Source organism: Oratosquilla oratoria, chromosome 26, assembly GCF_046742065.1.
Source record: "Oratosquilla oratoria isolate Oo_2021 chromosome 26, ASM4674206v1, whole genome shotgun sequence".
Lineage (NCBI taxonomy): Eukaryota > Metazoa > Arthropoda > Malacostraca > Stomatopoda > Squillidae > Oratosquilla > Oratosquilla oratoria.
In genome coordinates, this window is record NC_134802.1 from 7,659,509 (window position 1) to 7,684,071 (window position 24,563).

Here is a 24,563-nt window from a genome sequence, read left to right on the forward strand (position 1 = left end):
CCTAAGATCCGGGGCCCGTTTGTCATCTTCCTCATTTCCTTCCATTTTCCTCAGTAATCCCTCTCTTTCTCCTATTTCTTCACCTTCCCACTACACCACGAGCTTTCCCCCTTCCCTAATAATACAACAAGGTACTCCCTTGTCGTTGAGATCCACAAAAGTTGCAGTTCTTTTCCAGAGTTCCAATCTTCGTTGTGTATCCAACGTACTTGTGTATTTACCTAGTTGTATTTTATGGGAAGGGGAGCTATGCTTGTGGTGTCTCGTCTCCATGTCTCATTTTATCTAGACTGTTTTTAAATTTATGAATTGTTTTTGCACACACCACTTTTTCATCCAACTTGTTCCAGATGTCTATTACTCTGTGGGGAAAGCTGTTCTTTTTCAGGTCCCTTCTATAACTGTCTTTCTTGATTTTCTGTGTCCTCTTGTATTTCTACTATCCCATATTATTAGATCCTTTATCAATAGTTTCTATGCCTTTCATGATTCTATAAATAGTTATCAAGTCTCCTCTCTTTCTTCTTTGTTCTAATGTCTGTAGCTCAAGTTTTGCTAGTCTCTCTTCATATGATAGTTCTGAGAGTGTTGGTGCTAATTTTGTAATTGCTCTTTGTATTCTTTCAAGTTTTGTTATACATTTTTTTGTACTTGGTGACAACATCTTCACTGCATATTCCAATCTTGGTCTTATAAAGGTAGTTAGTATTTTCTTCACCATTTCTTCATCCAGGTATATAAAAGCCACTTTGATTGTTCTTATTAAATTATAAGTTTCTCCAAAAATTTTGTTTATATGTTTCTCAGGGGACATATCATTCATAATAATGACTCCCAGGTCCTTTGCGGCGGACCAGGGCAGCAGTCATCGGTGTCACCGAAACTTGGTAGGACAGACTGGTCGCCAGTTCTAAATTGTACCAATGTTTATAAGGCTTGGTCTAATTTTAAGTACACATTTCTTACTATTATAGACAGAGTAGCGCCTCTCAAAGAGATACAAATAAAACAGAGGATGGAGCCATGGATGACTAACGAAGTACTGGGTTTAATTAGAGAAAGAGACAGATTTATTGCCAGATTTAGGAAAAGTGGAAATCAGGAGGACTATAATGGCTTTCTGTACTATAGGAATCAGGTGAAATATTGGAAGGAAAAAGCCAAAGCTGATTATTGTACTAAGATGGTGCACCAGAACAAACACGATCCAAGGAAGCTTTGGCAAACACTGAAGACCCTAGAAGTTCACATAAAGCCTAGTAACAAAGTAGACAGGATAGGACTCATGATAAACGGCGAGCTTAACTCTGATAGGAACACCATAGCCAACCACTTCCACACCTTTTTCACAACCATAGCCACAAAACTAGTTAAATCCCTCCCAACGGGTTCTGGGAAGTTTGGGCTGGGGTACGTTCAGGAGTACTATAAAGACAAGTCCACATAGTGTTTCAAACTACATAAGACCACTCAAAAAGAAGTGTTTAAATTACTGGCTAGCATAAGTGCCAATAAGGCTACAGGGTTAGACAACATTCCTGCGAGGTTTGTTAAGGATGGAGCCACAATTATTACTCCCCCAATAACCCACATAATAAATTTGTCTATTGGTTCAGGATTTATCCCAAGCGACATGAAAAGGGCTCGGGTAACACCTCTTTATAAGTTAAATGCAAAAACTGAGGCAGGTAACTACAGGCCTGTTTCAATTCTAGGTATTATTTCCAAGGTTTTGGAACGTATCGTATACAATCAGATACCTACCTCAGGGAACGTAATCTACTATACGGTATGCAATCTGGTTTTAGAACGAATTACTCAACAGACACCAGCTTAATATACCTTTACAATCTGATAAAACAGGAATGCGACAGAGGTAATTACACGTGTTTAGTCTTGTTGGATCTACAAAAGGCATTTGATACAGTGGACCATGATATTTTATTAACCACTTCAGTACGGGACTTAAATCTCGCGGGCAGCAGCCAATGCCAGCCGTATGACGTAACGTAATAATATTCGCATCATAAAATATAGTCACCGCTTATATCGATCGTTCTCTCTTTCACCCGCGAATTTTGAAAACCACAGAGAATGGGATTCAGGGCGCATTTGGGAGAATGTAAAAACACAGGGGCGACTACAATAAATATAATCAAGACGCCGATATGGCAGCGTCGTGAATCCACTTGCTCCTCATGACGCCTACGTGTGCGGCACCGTATGGAAGGGGTTAAAAAAACTTCTGGCATTAGGAGTTGCGAATATTGGCTGGTTCAAGTCCAACCTTACAGGTCGCAAACAACTAGTACAGGTAAATGAAGCCTGCTCAGATGACAGAGAGATAACTTGTGGTGTACCACAAGGTTCAATTCTAGGACTGCTACTGTTCCTGGTCTATATTAATGACATGCCAGGTGCGGTGAACTGTAAGTTACTGCTATTTGCAGACGACTCCGCTCTAATTGTCTCAGGTAGGGACCCAGTTGAAGTAGAGGAGAAACTGAGTGTTGAACTGTCATCAGTCCAGGACTGGCTCATAGATAATAGGCTGTCTTTACACCTTGGTAAAACGGAAAGTATTGTCTTCGCATCAAAACCCAACCGATTTAAAATGCTTGTTCATAATTTCCGCCATTTCTATTTCCTCTGTGTATTCAACTCCTCCTTGTCTTAATTTCTCCAAGTCTTGTTTGTTTGTCAGCTTGTTTACAAATCTGTACAATAATTTTGGTTGATCTTTCTATGACATCTTTTTCATATTTTCTCTTTTCCTCTCTGCACTGCAAGTACATATTCATTTCTATAACAAGTATATATTTTCCATTTTTCAGGTCTTTTGCCTTTCTTCAATTTTGGTCCAAGCTTTGTCTCTTTTGTCTTTTAACACTCAACACTACAACTTTTGTTGTACCAGCACTTTACATATTCTTTTTCTTGTTTTTGTCTTGCGACATACTTTTCTACTCCTTTTTTATAAATTTTTGTCAAAATATTCCATTTCTCTTCTACTGTTGTATCTTTTTGGTGTATTCTTTCCCAGTTTTCATTTTGAAAGAATCATCTTATTTTATCAAAGTTTGTTTTTTCATACATCATTCTTCCTTTTCTATATTGTTCATTTCTTTTCATGTATTTTTTCTCATTTAGTTCTAGTTCTATCAATATGTGGTCACTTTTACTTATTGGTGCCTGGTATTCTATCTTTTCCACTATTTCAGGTTCTGATGTGATTATTAGGTCTAGTCTCGATGGTTCTTCTTCATTTCTATACCTAGTGTTCTCTTGAATCCATTGTGTCATTGTGTGGTCAATAATCATCTCAAGTAGAACATTTCCCCATGAGTCTTCTCCACCCTTTACGGTCATCTCTTCCCAGCAGATTTCTTTGCAATTAAAGTCGCCCATCATAACTATTCTTCCTCCATCTTCCATTATCTTATTTAACGTTATCTTTGTGTCCTCTAACATACTTTTATGTTCACTCTCTTCCCACGAGGCTGTTTTTGGGGGCACGTAGTTTATTACTAAATTTCTGCTCTTCTTATCTCTGTCTTCTACTTCTACCATAATCATTTCTACTCTATTCTTTCCATATGTGACACTCTTCATTTTTATATCCTTCTTAGTCAGGAACATAACTCCACCCCCTTGTTTTATCTCTCTGTTTCTAATCCAATAATTATATGCATTGTGTCCTATGCTGTTGGGTGGTAGTGGACCTTTTAATTTTGTCTCTACAATTCCCATTATGTCCGGTACTTTTTCCTTCAGATACTCGTTCAGTTCATTCAGTCGTGTTATTAATCCATCTATATTTGTGTAGGACACTCTTAACTTTCTGTTATTTCCATTGTATTCTCTGTTTCTTCTGTGTTTCTCTCTGTTATAGTCCATTTTCTCAATTTCATATTCACTACTCTCCAGTAGAATTCTTCTTTTTCTGACTCCATTCTGGTCTCGTTTTTTTCTTTAGCTTTTTTCCTTTTCATTTTTTCTTCCTCTCTTTCCTCTTTATTCATTTCTCTTTTTATCCATACCTTTTTATATTGTTCACTTGTTGCTAGCTTCCCTGTTTTTGATAAGATATTCTCTGCTGTTGTTTGTGACCTGAATTTAATCTTAATTGGTCTGGTCTTATCTGTACTATATTTTCCGAGCCTAAACATCTCTTCGATTTGTTTCATTATTTCAGGTTCATCTTCCTGAACTAATTCTAGTAAACTGCTTACTTTTTCTTTTTCCTCACTGATTCTTGAAGTTCTATCTAGGTTATGTTTCTCTTCCATTCCTAATATAATTATACATTTCTTTTTATCTGCTAAGTCTCTTACTATATTCTCCTTCTGTCTCATCACTTTGATAACTGAGTCTTCAGTTTGTTCTTTCATTTGCTGTTTAATCATATCAGTAAATGCAACTTTACTGTTTTCCTGGATTTTTCTCCAACCCTGTGCTTCTTTTGCTATGCCTCTTTATTGTTCCTTTTTCATTCTTCATTCTCCTCTTTTACTTCTTTTAACTGTCTTTTTAATTCTTCTATTTCATTAGTTAATTTTTTTTTTCACCTTCTCTAGTTCTTCCAATCTTTCAACTCACTGCGCAATGTTGGTTACGTTACGTTATTCATAACAATGACTCCCAGGTCCTTCTCATTTTCTACTTTTTTATTCCTTCTCCCAATTTATATGATCCTGTTATTCTGTTTTTGCTTTTTCCAAATTCCATTATACTACACTTTTTAGTGTTCAACTCCATCTCCCACTTCCTACTCCATTCCTGTGCTTTATTTAGATCCTTCTGTAGTGACTAACAATCTTCTTCCGTGTTCACTTTTTTTTAACAGTTTTGCATCATCTGCAAAGAAGCTCATATAACTTTCAATTATGTCATCCATATCCTTAATATATATAGGAAACATTATTGGGGCCAGAACTGTTCCTTGTGGAACACCGCTTATTACTTCATCCCATTTTGAGTGTTTGTCTCTTATCACTACTCTCATTTTTCTTTCTTGCAAAAAGTTTTCCATCCATTTAAGCAGTTTGCCCTATATTCCTCCTTCAGTTTCTAATTTCTTAAGCAACTTCTTATGTGGTACTTTGTCAAAAGCTTTTTTTAGGTCTAGAAATGCACAATCAGCCCATCCATCTCTTTCTTGTATTATATCTATTAGCCTTGAATAGAAACATATTAAATTGGTGACGCATGATCGTCCTTGTCTGAATCCAAATTGCCTTGGATTTAGCACATTGTTTTTTTTTCTAAATATTTTACCCATCTACTTTTGACAACTCTTTCACAAATTTTTGCTATTGTACTTGTTAGAGAGACTGGTCTGTAGTTGGTAGGGTCCTCTTTATTCCCCCTTTATATATAGGTGCTATATTTGCTTTTTTCCAATCTTCTGGAACTTTTCCTTCTTTCAAGGAACTGTTTATTATGCTATGTATTTTGTCTGCCAGTTCATTCCTGCATTCTTTCAAAATCCAGTTTGCTATTTCATCTGGTCCATGTGATTTTCTGACATCAAGATTACTCAAGTGTTTCAATATTTCATTCTTAGTTACTTCTATTTCTTTCATGGGAGGGACATTCTCTTTCCATTCGATCTCTTCAGGTTGTATGTTTTCCCTTGTAAACACTGATTTAAAATGCTTGTTCATAATTTCCGCCATTTCAATTTCCTCTGTGTATTCAACTCCTCCTTGTCTTAATTTCTCCAAATCTTGTTTGTTTTTCAGTTTCAAGTTTACAAATCTGTAAAATAGTTTTGGTTGATCTTTACATTTTTCTATGACATCTTTTTCATATTTTCTCTTTTCCTCTCTGCACGCTTGTACATATTCATTTCTATAACAAGTATATATGTTCCATTTTTCCAAGTCTTCTGTCTTTTTTCCATCTGGTCCAGGCTTTGTCTCTTTTGTCTTTTAACTCCCTACAACTTTTGTTGTACCAGCACTTTATATATTCTTTTTCTTGTTTTTGTCTTGGGACATACTTTTCCACTCCTTTTTTATAAACTTTTGTCAAAATATTCCATTTCTCTTCCACTGTTGTTTCTTCTTTGTATATTCCTTCCCAGTTTTCTTTTTGAAAGAATTCTCTTATTTTATCAAAGTTTGTTTTTTCATACATCATTCTTCCTTTTCTATATTGTTAATTTCTTTTTATGTATTTTTCCTCATTTAGTTCCAGTTCAATCAATATGTGGTCACTTTTACTTATTGGTGTTCTATATTCAATCTTTTCTACTATTCTAGGTTCATATGTGATTATTAAGTCTAGTCTCGATGGTTCTTCATTTCTATACCTAGTGTTCTCCTGTATCCACTGTGTCACTGTATGGTCAATAATCATCTCAAGTAGAGCGTTTCCCCATGAGCCGTCTCCACCCTTTACTGTCATCTCTTCCCAGCAGATTTCTTTGCAATTAAAGTCGCCCATAATAACTATTCTTCCTCCATCTTCCATTATCTTATTTAATGTTATCTTTGTGTCCTCTAACATACTTTTATGTTCACTCTCTTCCCACAATCTGTTTTTGGAGGCACATAATTTATCACAAACTTTCGGTTCTTCTTATCTCTGTCTTTCACTTCGATCATAATCATCTCTACTGTATTCTTTCCATATGTGACACTCTTCACATTTATATCCTTCTTAGTCAGGAACATAACTCCACCCCCTTGCTTAGTCTCTCTGTTTCTAATCCAATAATTATATGCGTGATGTCCTACACTGTTGGGTGGTAGTGGACCTTTTAATTTCGTTTCTACAATTCCCATTATGTCTGGTTCTTTTTCCTTCAGATAATCATTTAGCTCATTCAATCCTGTTATTAATCCATCTATATTTGTGTAAGACACTCTTAGTTTTCTGCCACTTCCATTGTATTCTCTGTTACCCTTTTGTTTTTCTCTAGTATTTCGAATTTTCTTACTTTCATATTCACTACTCTCCAATAGAATTTCTCTATTTCTGACTCTGTTCTGTTCTCGTTTTTTTCCTTAGCTTCTTGTCTTTTCATTTTTTCCTCCTCTCTTTCCTCTTTATTCATTTCCCTTTTTATCCATACCTTTTTATATTGTTCACTTGCTGCTAGTTTCCCTGTTTTTGATAAGATATTCTCTGCCGTAGTTTGTGACCTGAATTTAATCTTAATTGGTCTGGTCTTATCTGTATTATACTTTCCGAGTCTAAACTTCTCTTCAATTTGTTTCATGATTTCAGGTTCAGCTTCCTGAACTAATTCTAGTAATCTGCTTACTTTTTCATTTTCCTCATTGATTCTTGTGGTTCTATCTGGGTTGTGTTTCTCTTCCATTCCTAATACAATTATACATTTCTTTTTATCTGCTAAGTCTCTTACTATATTCTCCTTTTGTCTTATCACTTTAATAACTGAGTCTTCAGTTTGTTCTTTCATTTACTGTTTAATTATGTCAGTAAATGCAACTTTACTGTTTTCTTGGATTGTCTTCCAACCCTTAGCTTCTTTAGCTATAGCCTCTTTGTTTTCTATATTATTCCTCTTTAATTCTTCATTCTCCTCTTTTACTTCTTTTAACTGTCTTTTTAGTTCTTCTATTTCCTTAGTTAAGTTTTTGTTCGCCTTCTCTAGTTCTTCCAATCTTTCAACCCTTTACGCAATTTTTGACACTCTACCGAACCTACTCTCCCAATGTTCGGTCATTTGTTCAAGTTTTTCCTCTAGTCTTGCCAGTCGGGGGAGGTTGGTATCCCCCCCCCCCGCATTAAATCCATGGAAATTATTATCCTCACCTTCTATTGTGCTGCTCATATCTATGTTTCTAATCTTTACATTTTTGTTAGACTCTTCATCGTCACTAAATTGATCCGGCCCGCGTTTGTTTACATTGCGTCTGCCTGCCTGGACCAAGTCCTCTCCTTCCTCATTTCCTTCCATTTCCCTCAGTAATCCCTCCCCTTCTCCTTTTTCCTCACTTTCCCACTACACCACGAGCAATCCCCTTCCCTGCAAATACAGTAGGTACTTCCTTTGCGTTGAGATCCACGAAAATTTCACTTTTTCTTCAGGACGTCAATCCTCGCCGTCTGTCCAATGTAAGTGTGTGTATTTACCTAGTTGTATTTTACGGGAAGGGGAGCTATGCTCGTGGTGTCCCGTCTTCATATCTCATTTTATCTAAACTATTTTTAAATTCATGTATTGTTTTTGCACACACCACTTTCTCATCTAACTTGTTCCAACTGTCTATTACTCTGTGAGGAAAGCTGTTCTTTTTCACATCTCTTCTATAGCTGTCTTTTTTTATTTTCTTTCCGTGTCCTCTTGTATTTCTATCATCCCATTTTATCAGATTCTCTCTATCAGTAATTTCTATGCCTTTCATGATTTTGTAAATAGCTATCAAATCTCCTCTCTTCTTTGCTCTAGTGTCTGTAGTTCAAGTTTTGCTAGTCTCTCTTCATATGATAGTTTTGAGAGTGTTGGTGCCAATTTTGTAATTGCTCTTTGTATTCTTTCAATTTTTTTTTATAAATTTTTTTTGTACTTGGTGACCATATCGTTGCTGCATATTCCAATCTTGGTCTTATCAAGGTGATTAGAATTTTCTTCACCATTTCTACATCCAGGTATGTAAATGCAACTTTGATTGTTCTTATTAAGTTATAAGTTTCTCCAAAAATCTTATTATATGTTTCTTAGGTGACATATTATTCATAACAATGACTCCCAGGTCCTTCTCATTTTCTACTTTTTTTATTCCTTCTTCTCCCAATTTATATGATCCTGTTATTCTGTTTTTGCTTTTTCCAAATTCCATTATACTACACTTTTTTGTATTGAACTCCGTCTCCCACTTCCTACTCCATTCCTGTGCTTTATTTAGATCACTCTGTAGTGATTCACAATCTTCTTCCGTGTTCACTCGTTTCAGTAGTTTTGCATCATCTGCAGAGAAGCTCATATAGCTTTCAATTCCTTCATCCATATCATTAATATATATAGCAAACATTATTGGGGCCAGAACTGTTCCTTGCGGAACACCGCTTATTACTTCATCCCATTTTGAGTGTTTGTCTCTTATCACTCTCATTTTCCTTTCTTGCAAAAAGTCTTCCAACCAATTAAGCAGTTTGCCCTGTATTCCTCCTTTGGTTTCTAATTTCTTAAGCAACTTCTTATGTGGTACTTTGTCAAAAGCTTTTTTTAGGTCTAGAAATGCACAATCAGCCCATCCATCTCTTTCTTGTATTATATCTATTAGCCTTGAATAGAAACATATTAAATTGGTGACACATGATCGTCCTTGTCTGAATCCAAATTGCCTTGGATTTAACACTTTTTTCTAAATATTTTACCCATCTAGTTTTGACAATTCTTTCACAAATTTTTGCTGTTGTACTTGTTAGAGAGACTGGTCTATAGTTGGTAGGGTCTTCTTTATTTCCCCCTTTATATATAGGTACTATATTTGCTTTTTTCCAATCTTCTGGAGCTTTTCCTTCTTTCAAGGAACTGTTTATTATGCTATGTATTTTGTCTGCCATTCCTGCATTCTTTCAAAATCCAGTTTGTTATTTCATCTGGTCCATGCAATTTTCTGACATCAAGATTACTCAAGTGTTTCAATATTTCGTTCTTTGTTACTTCTATTTCTTTCATGGGAGGGACTTTCTCTTTCCATTCGATCTCTTCAGGTTGTATGTTCTCCCTTGTAAACACTGATTTAAAATGTTTGTTCATAATTTCCGCCATTTCAATTTCCAGTGTGTATTCAACTCCTTGTCTTAATTTCTCCAAGTCTTGTTTGTTTTTCAATTTGTTGTTTACAAATCTGTAAAATAGTTTTGGTTGATCTTTACACTTTTCTATGACATCTTTTTCATATTTTCTCTTTTCCTCTCTGCACGTTTGTACATATTCATTTCTATAACAAGTATATATTTTCCATTTTTCAGGCCTTCTGTCTTTTTACCATCTGGTCCAAGCTTTGTCTCTTTTGTCTTTTAACTCCCTACAACTTTTATTGTACCAGCATTTTACATATTCTTTTTCTTGTTTTTGTCTTGGGACATACTTTTCCACTCCTTTTTTGTAAATTTTTGTCAAAATATTCCATTTCTCTTTCACTGTTGTTTCTTCTTTGTATATTTCTTCCCAGTTTTCTTTTTGAAAGAATTCTCTTATTTTATCAAAGTTTGTTTTTTCATACATCATTCTTCCTTTTCTATATTGTTCATTTCTTTTCATGTATTTTTCTTCATTTAGTTCCAGTTCAATCAATATGTGGTCACTTTTACTTATTGGTGTTTTATATTCAATCTTGTCCACTATTCTAGGTTCAGATGTAATTATTAGGTCTAGTCTTGATGGTTCTTCCTCATTTCTATACCTAGTGTTCTCCTGTATCCACTGTGTCATTGTATTGTCAGTAATCATCTCAAGTAGAGCGTTTCCCCATGAGCCGTCTCCACCCTTTACTGTCATCTCTTCCCAGCAGATTTCTTTGCAATTAAAGTTGCCCATCATAACTATTCTTCCTCCATCTTCCATTATCTTATTTAACGTTATCTTTGTGTCCTCTAACATACTTTTATGTTCCCTCTCTTCCCACAAGGCTGTTTTCGGAGGCACATAATTTATCACAAACTTTCTGCTCTTCTTATCTCTGTCTTCCACTTCGATCATAATCATCTCTACTGTATTCTTTCCATATGTGACACACCTCCCGTTTATATCCTTCTTAGTCAGGAACATAACTCCACCCCCTTGCTTTGTCTCTCTGTTTCTAATCCAATAATTATATGCATCATGTCCTACACTGTTGGGTGGTAGTGGACCTTTTAATTTCGTTTCTACAATTCCCATTATGTCTGGTTCTTTTTCCTTCAAATAATCATTCAGCTCATTCAATCCTGTTATTAATCCATCTATATTTGTGTAAGACACTCTTAGTTTTCTGCCACTTCCATTGTGTTCTCTGTTTCCCTTTTGTTTTTCTCTTGTATGTCGAATTGCCTTAGTTTCATATTCACTACTCTCCAATAGAATTTCTCTTTTTCTGACTGTTCTGTTCTCGTTTTTTTCCTTAGCTTCAAGTCTTTTCTTTTTTTCTTCCTGTCTTTCCTCTTTATTCATTTCCCTTTTCATCCATACCTTTTTATATTGTTCATTTGTTGCTAGTTTCCCTGTTTTGGATAAGATATTCTCTGCCATCGTTTGTGGCCTGAATTTAATCTTAATTGGTCTGGTCTTATCTGTACTATACTTTCCGAGTCTGAACTTCTCTTCGATTTGTTTCATTATTTCTGGTTCATCTTCCTGAACTAATTGTAGAAAACTGCTTACTTGTTCATTTTCCTCTTTGATTCTTGAGGTTCTATCTGGGTTATGTTTCTCTTCCATTCCTAATATAATTATACATTTCTTTTTGTCTTCTAAGTCTCTTACAATATTCTCTCTCTGTCTCATCACTTTGATAACTGAGTCTTCAGTTTGTTCTTTCATTTGCTGTTTAATTATATCAGTAAATGCAACTTTACTATTTTCCTGTATTTTCCTCCACCCCTGTGCCTCTTTTGCTATTGTTTCTTTATTGTCTTTATTGTTCTTTTTTAATTCTTTATTCTCCTCTTTTACTTCTCTTAACTGTCTTTTCAGTTCTTCTATTTCATCAGTTAAGGTTTTGTTCGCCTTCTCTAGTTCTTCCAATCTTTCAACTTTTTCTGCAAGTTTTGACATTTTACCGAACCTAATCTCCCAATGTTCAGTCATTTGTTCAAGCCTTTCCTCCAGTTTTGCTAGTCGGGGGAGGTTGGTATCCGCCTCCCCCTCATTAAATCCTTGGAAATTATTATCCTCACCTTCCATTGAATTGTTCTTATCTATGTTTCTAATCTGTTAGACATTTCGTCATCACTAAATTGGTCGGGACCTCTTTTGTTTACATGGCGTCTGCCTGCCTGGGCCAAGTCCTCTCCTTCCTCATTTCCTTCCATTTCCCTCAGTAATCCCTCCCCTTCTCCTTTTTCCTCACCTTCCCACTACACCACGAGCAATTTCCCCCCACCCTGTAAATACAATAGGTACTTCCTTTGCTTTGGGATCCACGAAAATTTCACTTTTTCTTCAGAACGTCCTCTACGCCGTCCGTTCGGTGGAGTGTGTGTGTGTGTATTTACCTAGTTGTATTTACCTAGTTGTATTTTACGGGAAGGGGAGCTATGCTCGTGGGGTCCCGTCTTCATATCTCATTTTATCTAAACTATTTTTAAATTCATGTATTGTTTTTGCACACACCACTTTCTCATCTAACTTGTTCCAACTGTCTATTGCTCTGTGAGGAAAGCTGTTCTTTTTAAAATCTCTTCTATAGCTGTCTTTTTTTATTTTCTTTCCGTGTCCTCTTGTATTTCTGTCATCCCATTTTATCAGATTCTCTCTATCAGTAATTTCTATGCCTTTCATGATTCTGTAAATAGCTATCAAATCTCCTCTCTCTCTTCTTTGCTCTAGTGTCTGTAGTTTAAGTTTTTGTAGTCTCTCTTCATATGATAGTTTTGAGAGTGTTGGTGCCAGTTTTGTAATTGCTCTTTGTATCCTTTCAAGTTTTTTTATACATTTTTTTGTACTTGGTGACCATATCGTTGCTGCATATTCCAATCTTGGTCTTATCAGGGTGTGTGTGTGTGTGTGTGTGTGTGTGTGTATTTTACCTAGTTGTATTTTGTGGGAAGGGGAGCTATGCTCGTGTTGTCCCGCCATTGTATCTCTCAGTGTCTAGTTTGCTTTTAAACTCGTGAATGGTTTTTGCGCTTACTATTTCATTATCCAGTTTGTTCGAAGTGTCTAAAACTCTATGTGGAAAACTGTTTTTCTTCAGTTATCTTCTATAGCTATGTTTTCTTAATTTCCTTCCATGTCCTCTTGTGTTTCTCTTGTCCCAGTTTAGTAATTCTTCTCTATCAAGTATCTCTGTGCCTTTCATGATTCTGTAGATGGTCAGTAGGTCTCCTCTCTCTCTTCTTTGCTCCAGTGTCGGTAGCTCCAGTTTAGCCAATCTCTCCTCGTATGATAGGTTTGCAAGTGCAGGTGCCATTTTTGTAGCTGCTCTTTGGATTCTTTCTATTTTCTTTATGTTCTTTTTGGTACTGGGGGACCACAATGTTGCCGCATGCTCTAGTCTAGGCCTTATCAATGTAACCAATATTTTTTTTATCATGTCTTCGTCCAGGTAAGCAAAAGCCACTTTTATTGATCTTAGCAAGTTGTAAGTCTCCCCGACAATTTTGTTAATCTGTGTATCATAGGACAAGCCGTTTGTGATAATAATTCTCCCAAGTCTTTTTCGGATCCTACTTTCTTTACTTCCTTGGTTCCAATTGTATATTTTCCTGATATTCTGTTTTTGCTTTTTCCAAACTCTATTATGCTACACTTCTTTGTATTAAAATCCACTTCCCATTTCTGACTCCAGTTCCATACCCTATTCAGATCTTCTTGCAGTGCTTCACAGTCCTTATCAGCTTCTACTTTCCTTAACAGTTTGGCGTCATCAGCAAAGAAGCTCATGTAACAGTTCACGCCCTCGTTCATATCATTCATATAGATAGCAAACATTATTGGAGCCAGTACAGATCCTTGCGGTACTCCACTGATCACCTCTTTCCAATCTGAATATTTTTCTCTGAGTACAGGTAAACGCCGACTTACGATGGCATTAGGTTTCGATAGAGCCATCGTAAGACGATTTCATCGTAAGTCGATCCCCAATTTGTGTATCACTCTGTTCCGTGGTCACTGTACCTAGCCTACCTGTATATTAACCACCAGAGATACTGAATATAGCCTATTAAACATGTACAGTAGTTTATTTAATCATTTTTATCCTTTTTACCATATTCAAACACTATAATATGTATTTTCAGTACGGAACTTAAATCTCGCGGGCAGCAGCCAATGCCAGCTGTACGACGTGACGTAATAATACTCGCATCATAAAATATAGTCACCGCTTATATCGATCGTTCTCTCTTTCACCCGCGAATTTTGAAAACCACAGAGAATGGGATTCAGGGCACATTTGATTGAATGTAAAAACACAGGGGCGACTACAATAAATATAATCAAGACGCCGATATGGCAGCGTCGCGAATCCACTTGCTCCTCATGACGCCTACGTGTGCGGCACCGTATGGAAGGGGTTAAATATATCATATCGTCGTCGTCGTCATCGTAAAGTCGAACAATCGTAAGTCGCGGCCATCGTAAGTCGACGTTTACCTGTACTACTCTCATCTTTCTTCCAGTCAGGAAGTCCTCCATCCATTTTAGTAGGTTCCCTTGTATTCCTCCTATGTGTTCCAGTTTTTTTAGTAGTTTTCTGTGTGGTACTTTGTCAAATGCTTTTTGCAAGTCTAGGAATGCACAATCAGCCCATCCGTTTCTTTCTTGCACTATGTCTATTAGGCTTGAGTAGAAGCATATCAAGTTTGTGGTGCATGATCTACCTTGTCTGAACCCGAATTGTCTTGGGTTTAATATGTTGTTATCTTCCAGGTGTTTTACCCATCTATTCTTGATGATTTTCTCACAAATTTTGGCTATAGTGCTTGTTAGTGATACTGGTCTATAGTTGGTGGGTTCTTCCTTGTTTCCTCCTTTATATATTGGTACAATGTTAGCATTTTTCCAGTCATTCGGTATCTTTCCTTCCTTGAGTGAGCTATTTATTATGATGTGTATTTTGTCCATTAGCTCTTCTTTGCATTCTTTTAGAATCCAATTTGCAATTCCATCCGGGCCATGTGATTTTCTGACGTCCAGTTTTGATAGATGTTCTGATATTTCTTTTTGTGATGTTGTAAATTCAAAGGATTACAAAGGATTACAAAGGCAAAGCATGCCGACAGGAGACCTTTTGATCCATATCTAGGTCGGATGCGAAAAAAAAAAAAAAAAAAAAAAAAAAAAAAAAAATCATATTAATAATAAATTAAAACTATGACAATGTAAATAACAATTAAAATACATAAATAAATGCATTGGTATAGTTGAATAACAAACAAACAGGTAAATAGTAAATGATAATAAATTGACATATAACTAATAATAAATTAAAATCAGACAGACAAATTATAACAAAACAAAAACAAATAATATAACATAAATTATAATAATTACAGCATCTTACTTAGGTATTTATCTAAATGATTCTTAAAGCTTCGAACTGAACTACATTGCACTACCTGTGCAGGAAGTTTATTCCATTCATTAACTACACGGTTGGCAAAGTTGTTTCTACCTACTTCCAAATTGAATCTATTTCCGGACAGTTTGAGACCATTGTTTCTTGTCTGATTCTCATTCAATGTGAAAATTTGGTCACTTTTGATGTTGTCAATTCCCTTTAAAATCTTAAAGACCTGTATCAAGTCACCTCTGAGTCTACGCTTTTTTAGGGAAAACAGATTCATGTGCTTAAGTCGATTTTCGTATGATTTATTTTTGATATTTGGAATCAGTTTTGTGGCTCGCCGTTGTACTTTTTCCAGTCTGTCAATGTCTTTAATGAGATTCGGTGACCATACGGAAACAGCATATTCCAAATGTGGACGAACTAACGATTTATATAGCTTGTTAATGAGTGATGGACTTTTGAAATCAAAAGATCGCGCAATCAATCCCAGAATCTTATTTGCTCATGTGGGGAGAATGTTTGTTATTATCTACGTCCCAATTTTGTATTTTCTCTCTGGTGAAGACAGATGTAAAGTGGTTGTTCATGATTTCGTCCATCTCTAATTCTTCTGTGTATTCTATATTTCCTTGGCGTAGTTTCACTAGTTCCTGTTTGGTTTTAAGTTTACCATTTACATACCGGTAGAATAGCTTGGGCTGATCTTTGCATTTATCTATAATATCCTTCTCATGGTTCCTTTTCTTCTCTCTTCTCACATTAACATACTCATTTCTATAGTTTATATAAATTTGCCATTTGCTTTGTTTTTTGTCTTTTCTCCACCTTTTCCAAGCTTTGTCCCTTCTGTCTTTTGCCTCACTGCATCTTTTGTTGAACCAACATTTAATGTACTCTCTCTCTCGCTTTTGTCTTGGTACATGCCTGTTTACCCCTTTATTGTAATTAGCCAACAGTATGTTCCATTTCTCTTCCACTGTTGTCTCTTCCATATAGAATTTTCCCCAGTTTGCATTCTGGAAGAACGTCTTTAGTTTTGCAAAGTCTGTTTTGTTGTACATCAATCTTCCTTTCCTATGCTTTTCGCTCCTCTTCCTCTCTATTTCTTCCTTTAGTACAGTTTCGATGAGTACATGGTCACTCTTCCCAATTGGTGTCTTGTAGTGGACTTTGTCCACTATTTCAGGTTCCGTTGTAAATATTAAATCTAGTTTTGATGGTTCTTCATTGTTTCTGTACCTTGTGTTTTCACTGACCCACTGGGTCATTGTGTACTCCATGGTCATGTCTAGCAGTACATTGCCCCACACGTCATCTCCTCGTACTGTCATGTCCCAACAAATTTCTTTGCAATTGAAGTCTCCCATGATTACTAGGTTACCCTTACCCATTAGTATCTCAGTGATTTTCTTGTATCTTCTAGCATTTTTGTGTGTTCGTTTTCTTTCCAAGCATTCGTTCTTGGGAGCACATAGGTCACCACAAACTTTCTACTTTTCATATTCTTGCCTTCGACTTTTATCACGATCAGTTCAACATTACCTTTGCCCTCTGCAATTTTTGTCACGTTTAGGTCTTTCTTGGCCAAGAACATGATTCCCCCTCCCTGCTTTTTGTCCCTGTTTCTTATCCAGTAATTGTATAGCCCTTGTCCAATATCAATAGATGGTATTTCTCCTCTTAGTTTAGTCTCTACAATTCCCATTATGTCTGGTTTTTCTTCTAACAGATAATCATTGAGTTCGTTCAGACCTGAAATTAATCTGTCAATGTTAGTGTAGGCCACTTTTAATTTTCTTCCTTCTCCATTATCTTTTCTGTCCTTGGTTTTTTCGTTTTGATGTGCCACTGTTTCAATCTCATGTCGATTACTCTCCAATGGAATTCTTTGCATTCTGTCTCCGTTCTCAACAAGTTTTTTTCCTTTGCTTCTTTTCTTAGTGACTTTTCTTTTTCTAATTCCTCAGTACTCATTTCTCTTTTTATCCATATCTTATTGTACTTTTCACTCTTTGCCAAATTGCCTACTTTTTCAAAGATGTCTTCTACTACCATCTGTGACCTTAATTTTATCTTTAGAGGTCGATTTCTATCTTTAGAGTAGCGACCGATTCTGTGTGTCTCTTCCAAGTCTATGCTTGAATCTCTTTCACATACCCTTCTTGTGTGCGTGTGTGAGAGAGAGAGAGAGAGAGAGAGAGAGAGAGAGAGAAAGAAAGGGAGGGTGGGTAATGAAGAGAGAAAGAGATAGGGAGAGAGAAGGAACGAGGGATGAAGGGAGATAGAAAAAGTGGGGAGAGAGAGAAAGCAAGACTGAGAGATGGAGGAGAGAGTGGGAGAAAGAGAGATAGAGGGAGAGAGGAAGGGAGATAGAATAAGAATGAGTGAGAAAACAAAACAGAGGGAGAGAGAGAGGTGTAGAGAGAAAGAGGGAGAGTGAGTGAGTGAGAGAGAGAGAGAGAGAGAGAGAGAGAGAGAGAGAGAGAGAGGGAGAGAGAGAGAGAGAGAGAGGGGGGGAGGGGGGAAGAGGTAGTAAGGGAAATATGAAAGAGTGAGAGGGCAAGTGTGAAACAGAAAAAGGGAATGTGCGAAAGGGGACAGTGGGCGAAAGGAAGAGAGAGAGGCAAATGTATGAATATTTTTTTCAAGAAGGGTATGTGAAATACATTTGCCTATTTTTTGTTATAAAAATACTAATAGGGTATGTCCTGGCGTCTTGCAGGAGATCCATGGCTCTCAGGTAACCAGCCTATATGCCACTCAAAAATGAGATGTTGTGTAAGTTTTAGGATTGTTAGTGTGGGGCACTGAGGAATTGGGTGTTCAGTGTCCTTTTTGTGGTAGTTGCATCTCAGGCAGGCCTATCGCATGTTGATATTTTTTTAACCACTTCACTCCGGACTTAAATCTCGCGGGCAGCAGCCAATGCCAGCCGTACGACGTGTCGTAATAATACTCGCATCATAAAATATAGTCACCGCTTATATCGATCGTTCTCTCTTTCACCCGCGAATTTTGAAAACCACAGAGAATGGGATTCAGGTCACATTTGAGAGAATGTAAAAACACAGGGGCGACTACTATAAATATAATCAAGACGCCGATATGGCAGCGTCGCGAATCCACTTGCTCCTCATGACGCCTACGTAGGCGGCACCGTATGGAAGGGGTTAATGCCAATTAGTGTCCTGAATGCAAGCATGCCAATGTGGTTCTTCTGAGGAATCTTCTGCAGGGCTGATGTTTGGGGGTTGCTGGTAGAGCATGGAGTTTGGTGGTCTGTCTAGAGGAATTTTTTTGAAGACCTGGGTGTGAATGCTTTTGTGTGGATGTATTGCATGGTACTGGTGGTTTGTTGTTGTATATATTTGAGTAGTATGGTGATTGGTATTTTTGTATTTACCTAGTTGTATTACACGGGAAGGGAGCTATGCTTGTAGTGACCAGTCTTAGTGTCTTTCAGCATCAAGTTTTTTCTTAAAATCTTGAATAGTATTTGCACACACTGTTTCTTTATCTAAGTTATTCCATATATCCAGCACTCTGTGTGGGAAGCTATTATTTTTCCGATCTCTTCTATAGTTATCCATTTTGAGTTTCTTTTCATGACCTCTTTGTTTTTCCATTGTCATTTTTTAGTAAATCATTCCTGTCAAGGATTTCCATTCCTTTCATGATTCTAAATATAGTCAGTAGATCACCTCTTTCCCTTCTCTGCTCTAGTGTTGGTAGTTCCAATTTTGATAATCTTTGTTTATATGTTAAATTGGAAAGAGATGGTGCCAACTTTGTTGTTGCTCTCTGTATTCTTTCTAGTTTCCTTATATTCTTAACCCCTTCCATACGGTGCCGCACACGTAGGCGTCATGGACTTAGATCTCGGTGGCAGCAGCCAATGCCAGCCGTACGACGTGTCGTAATAATACTCGCATCATAAAATATAGTCACCGCTTATATCGATCGTTCTCTCTTCACCCGTGAATTTTGATAATCATAGAAAATGCGATTACAAAAGAATTAGAAAGAATGTCATTATGGAGGGGCGACTACAATAAATATAATCAAGACACCGATATGGCAGCCTCGCGAATACACTCGCTCCCCATGACGCCTACTATGCGGCACCGTATGGAAGGGGTTAATAGTACTGGGTGTCCATAGTGTCGCTGCATATTTCAGCTTTGTTCTAATAAATGTAACTATTTTTTTAATAATTTCTTCATCCAAGTAGTCAAATGCCACTTTCACTGACCTTAATAGGTTGTAGGTTTCGCTGACTATTTTGTTTATATGTTTATCTGGTGTCATGTCTTTGTTGATTAATACTCCAAGGTCCCTTTCTGAGTGCACTTTTTTTTATTTCTTCACCAATTTTGTAATTTTCTGAAATTCTGTTTTTGCTTTTTCCAAACTCCATTTTGCTACACTTCTTGATATTGAAGTTCACTTCCCACTTTTGAGTCCATTTCCAGATTTTGTCCAGGTCTGATTGTAATGAATCACAGTCCTCTTCTGTTCTTACTTTCTTTAATATTTTGGGTCATTTGCGAAGAAATTCATATAACATTCAACTCCTTCATCCATGTCATTTATGTATGTGGCAAACATGATTGGAGCCAGCACTGACCCTTGTGGAACACCACTTATCATTTCTTCCCATTTTGAGCATTTGTCTCTAATTACTACTATCATTTTTCTCCCAGTCAGGAAATCTTCCATCCATTCTAATAATTTACCTGCGATGCCACCTATTGATTCTAATTTTCTTGTTAATTTCTAGTGTGGTACTTTGTCAAATGCCTTTTGTAGATCTAGATAGGCACAGTCTGCCCATCCTTCCCTCTCATCTATTATATCTATTAGTCTCGAGTAGAAGCAGATTAGGTTTGTTGTACATGATCCTCCTTGTCTAAATCCAAATTGGCTTGGGTTTAATATAGATTTTTCTTCCAGGTGTTTAACCCATCTACTTTTGATCACTTTTTCACATATTTTAGCTACTGTGCTTGTTAGGGAGACCAATCTGTAATTAGTTGGATTTTCCTTTTTTTCTCCTTTGTATATCATTACTAAGTTTGCTTTTTTCCAGTCTTGTGGTACCTTACCTTCTTTGAGTAAGCATTTGATTATAGTGTGTATTTTATCTGTTAATTCCTCTATGCATTCCTTCAATATCCAATTTGCAATTCCATCTGGACCATGTGATTTTCTGACATCAAGGTTTTTTAATTGGTCGCTAATTTCCTTCTTTGTTACAGTTATTTCCTTCATGGGGGGGGGGATGTTTCTGTCTCTCTGTTCCCTCACAGTTAGGTGTGTTCTCAATTGTGAAAACTGATTTGAAGTGGTTGCTCATAACTTCTGTCATTGTTCTTCTGTGTATTCATGACTTCCTTGGTGCAACTTTTCTATTTCTTGATTGTTTTTTAGTTTAACATTCACATATCTATAAAATAGTTTCGGTTGTTCCTTCCATTTTTCTTTTATTTCCTTTTCATAATTTCTCTTTTTTTCTCTGCTTATTTTTACCTATTCATTTCTTAATTTGACATATGTTTGCCATTTGCTCTTTTTTTGTCTTTTTTCCATTTTTTCCAGGCTTTGTCTCTTTTATCCTTGGGTTCACTACATTTTTTGTTGTACCAGTTCTTTATGTATATTCTTTCTTGCTTTTGTTGTGGAACATATTTGGTCACACCCTCATTATAAATTTTAGTATATTCCATTTCTCTTCCATCCTTGTTTCTTCATTTAGGCATTTTTCCCAGTTTGCATTACAAAAGAATTTTCTAAGTTTCTCAAAATTTGTTTTGTTGTACATTGGTCTTCCTATTCTATGTTTCTCATTTCTTCTTAGGTCTATTTGCTCTTTTAGTTTGAATTCTATTAGTACAAAGTCACTCTTTCCTATTGGTGTTTTGTAATCTATTCTGTCTACAATTTCAGGTTCTGATGTAAGTATTAAATCCGGTCTCAAAGGTTCTGTATCTGGTATTTTCCTCTATCCATTGAGTCATTGTGTATTCAATGGTCACATTGAGTAGCATGATGTCCCATATGTCCTCTGCACCCTTAATTGTCATTTCTTTCCAACATATTTCTTTTGAGTCAAAATCACCCATAATTACTGTATTTCCTCTTTCTTTCAGTATATCAGTTAGTTCATGTTTAGCATCTTCTAGCAATCTGGAATGATCGTGTTCTGTCCAGGCCTGTGTTTTAGGGGGCACATACACTACTACAAATTTTCTACATTTCATGTGGTTGTTTTCTATTTTTATCATGATTGACTCTACATTTTTTTTTCCTTCTGTTAACTTTGTTACATTTAAGTCTTTCTTAGTCAGAAATAGTACTCCCCCTCCTTGTTTTTCCTTTCTATTATTCATCCAGCAGTTGTATAGACCTTGTTCCACAGCATTAATTGGTAGATTCCCTTTTAGTTTCTATTATTCCCATTATGTCCGGCTTTTCTGATGCCAGGTAATCATTTAGTTCATTCAGGCCTGAGCTCATTCCATCTATGTTGGTATAAGCTAATTTTAATTTTTTTCTTTCTCGTCTTTTTCTGTCTGCTTTGTTTCCTTTTTCGTGATATACCATTTTCTCAGCCTCAGGTCCACCACTCTCAATAAATCGATAAATAAATAGATAAGAAAAAAAAAAAAAAAAAGATAAAAAAATTCTTTTCAGTCTCGATTCTTTTTTATTTTTTTTTATTTTTTTTAATTCGGTTCATTTCTAAGCTCCTTTTCTTTTTCTTCTTCACATATTTCTTTCTTTATCCATACGTTTTTGTGATTTTCACTATTTGCTAGTTTTGCTGTTCTGGATAGTACTTCCTCTGCTATCATTTGTGACCTAAGTTTTACTTTTAGTGGCCTATATTGTTTTTCTTTTGAGTATCTACCCATCCTATATGTTTCCTCAATTTCTTTATCCAGGTAGTGCTTGTATGATATAATGAGATGGATGAGCATTCTAGTATTGAAATGTGGAGCTATTTTATAGGGAGAATTTTTGTTTCTGTAAACGGGTGTCTACTGGGGTGCTTTTCGTGTAACCTCTTATCACTCTAAATGGTTTGTTTTGTATAGTTTGCAGGACATGAAGAAATACCTATTATTAGAGCCTTAGTACTTATCAAAAACCCATACCATATACCAACTATTTTTCCCCCTTACAAGGGAGGTAGCCAAAGTCAAAGGCATAAATTCACTCCCACCCACCCATTTCATCCCCATATACTCCACTCCCATTCCCCTCTTTTCTTGGCTCCCCCTGGATGATGGGTCATCCCTGCATCTCACCCATTGCCTTCAGTCAGAAGCAATGCAGCAAGGCCACTTCCTTTAATTGTCAACCCCCCCTCTCCATCCTCTCATGCAGAAAAAGAGAAGAGAGGGAGAAGTCCCTTCAGGCTGCATCAAAATATTATTCATACATACTCCTAAACAATGCCAACAACTCCCATCCCCCACACACTTACTTCCATGTATCACAGCATCATCTATACAAAACCATTCCCCACTGACTCCTATCTTCTCTCTTCTCCCTTGCTTCCTCAACAGACACATCTCTTTCCCAATGCCCGTTTCACCCCATCCATCTCAAAATCTTATAAAAAATACTCACCAAAAATCTGTTTAAGCTGTGTTGGGGTCAAAACTTCCAAAGAAATCATATAAGGCTTGATATCAACACTGTCATTTTTCTCCAAGGCAGACTTCTGCCCTCCTTTCAAAGTGGCTTCCATTTCAGTTGTAAATCCTCACTGACACCTAAAAAGAGAGACAACCGTTACCTAATAAAAACAACATTCTTTCTACCAAACTTAATTAAATGGACCAAATGAAATCACCTATATGAGGAGAGGGTGGCAACCCTCACCAACTTTGGGTATCTATTTATTTGCATGCTTCATAAAACTTCTTCCATTATTAGTTTGGTGACTTCCAAGAGATAATATACAGGGTCTAACAGATAAATCCGTACAAACTTTGAAGAGGTTTTAAACACTTAAAAAGTAACATATGGCAATTCTGATTGTTTCCAGATACTTCCATTTGTCTAATAATTTAGCCAGTTGTATACTAGCACCGGTGCAATAAACATTAAGCAATGGAACAAGCCAAACGTTCAGCCATATGCGAACTTCGTCGCCCGGGTCACACTCCTAGCGCCATAATAAGGATGCTAAAATACTCCAGACAAACTGTTTACGATGTTTGTAAACGTTTTGATGAGACCGGCGAAGACCAACGAGCTGCTCACAAGCCCAGAAGGGGCAGAATTCTAACACCTCGCTTTTTAGCTGGTCTCAAGAGAAGTGTCAATGCAAATCCAGCCTCATTCTCACAAGGAAAAAGACATCTTTTGACACGAAAAATGAAAGAAATCCGCTTGACCAGGTGCCAAAAGCTGTTGAACTGGATGAAGTCGAATGGCTCAGTCATCAAGTTTTTTTCCGACGAGAAGATTTTCACGGTTGATGCGACTTTTAATAAGCGGAATGATCGCTGGATAGCCTCCTCATCCTCAGAGGTTCAACACAAGACAACGACGAAGAAACCAGCAAGTGTCATGGTGCTCTGTTGACACCACATAAGAGAAAATAATACCCTGGATGAAAGATAAGGCTAGTGGCAACCAGTTTGTCTTCCAAGACTCGGCTCCAGCCCACACAGCGAAGAGGACCACCAACCTTCTCGAAGGGTCAAATGTGCAGTTCTGGAACAAAGAGTTGTGGCCCTCAAATTCGCCAGACCTAAACCCTTTAGATTATTATTTTTGGGCGCGAATTGAGGCCAAGGCATGTGACAAGCCACACAGAAGTATAACAACCCTGAAGACAGACATCAAGAAGGCTGTGGGTTCATTATCAAAGTCTGAGATCATCAACGCTGTATCCAAGGTTCGTAAACGCGTTGAAAGCGTCATAACAGCTGAAGGTGGTTACATTGAATGAAATCATTGTTCTTATTGCCTTTTCTAAATATACTGAAAATTTCATAACTCTCTGTTTATTATAACCCGAGATATTAATCTTAAAACATGTGATAAGAAGTTGTACGGATTTATCTGTTAGACCCTGTAAATATGAAGCATACAATGTATTTGAAGATGAAAATAACTCATCATCATCATCAATTGGGAGCATATGCCAGGAAACACATGGCTTTACTCATATCCAAGACTAGAATATGCATCAGTGGTGTGGTCCCCACACAAAGCATATAAGCAAGATTGAGAGAATACAAAGGGCAGCGGCCAAATTAGTTCCAAACCTGACAGATAAACCATATGGATCTGCCAACTTTAACGGATCAAAGAGGTGATATGATTACAGTATTCAGGGGGATATACATT

General features: G+C 36.7%; 1 protein-coding gene across 13 annotated transcripts in view; it reads right to left on the reverse strand.

Moving 5' to 3' along the window:
* Window positions 1-24,563, reverse strand: part of LOC143039374 (uncharacterized) — a 1,426,499-nt gene that overhangs the window by 1,311,936 nt on the left and 90,000 nt on the right. For all 13 annotated transcript variants that reach the window (XM_076209287.1, XM_076209284.1, XM_076209291.1 and 10 more), the window contains exon 2: window positions 22,830-22,975. In XM_076209287.1, the coding sequence (XP_076065402.1) occupies window positions 22,830-22,950 (121 nt within the window). In that variant the 5' untranslated portion in view covers window positions 22,951-22,975. The remainder of the gene's footprint in view (window positions 1-22,829; window positions 22,976-24,563) is intronic.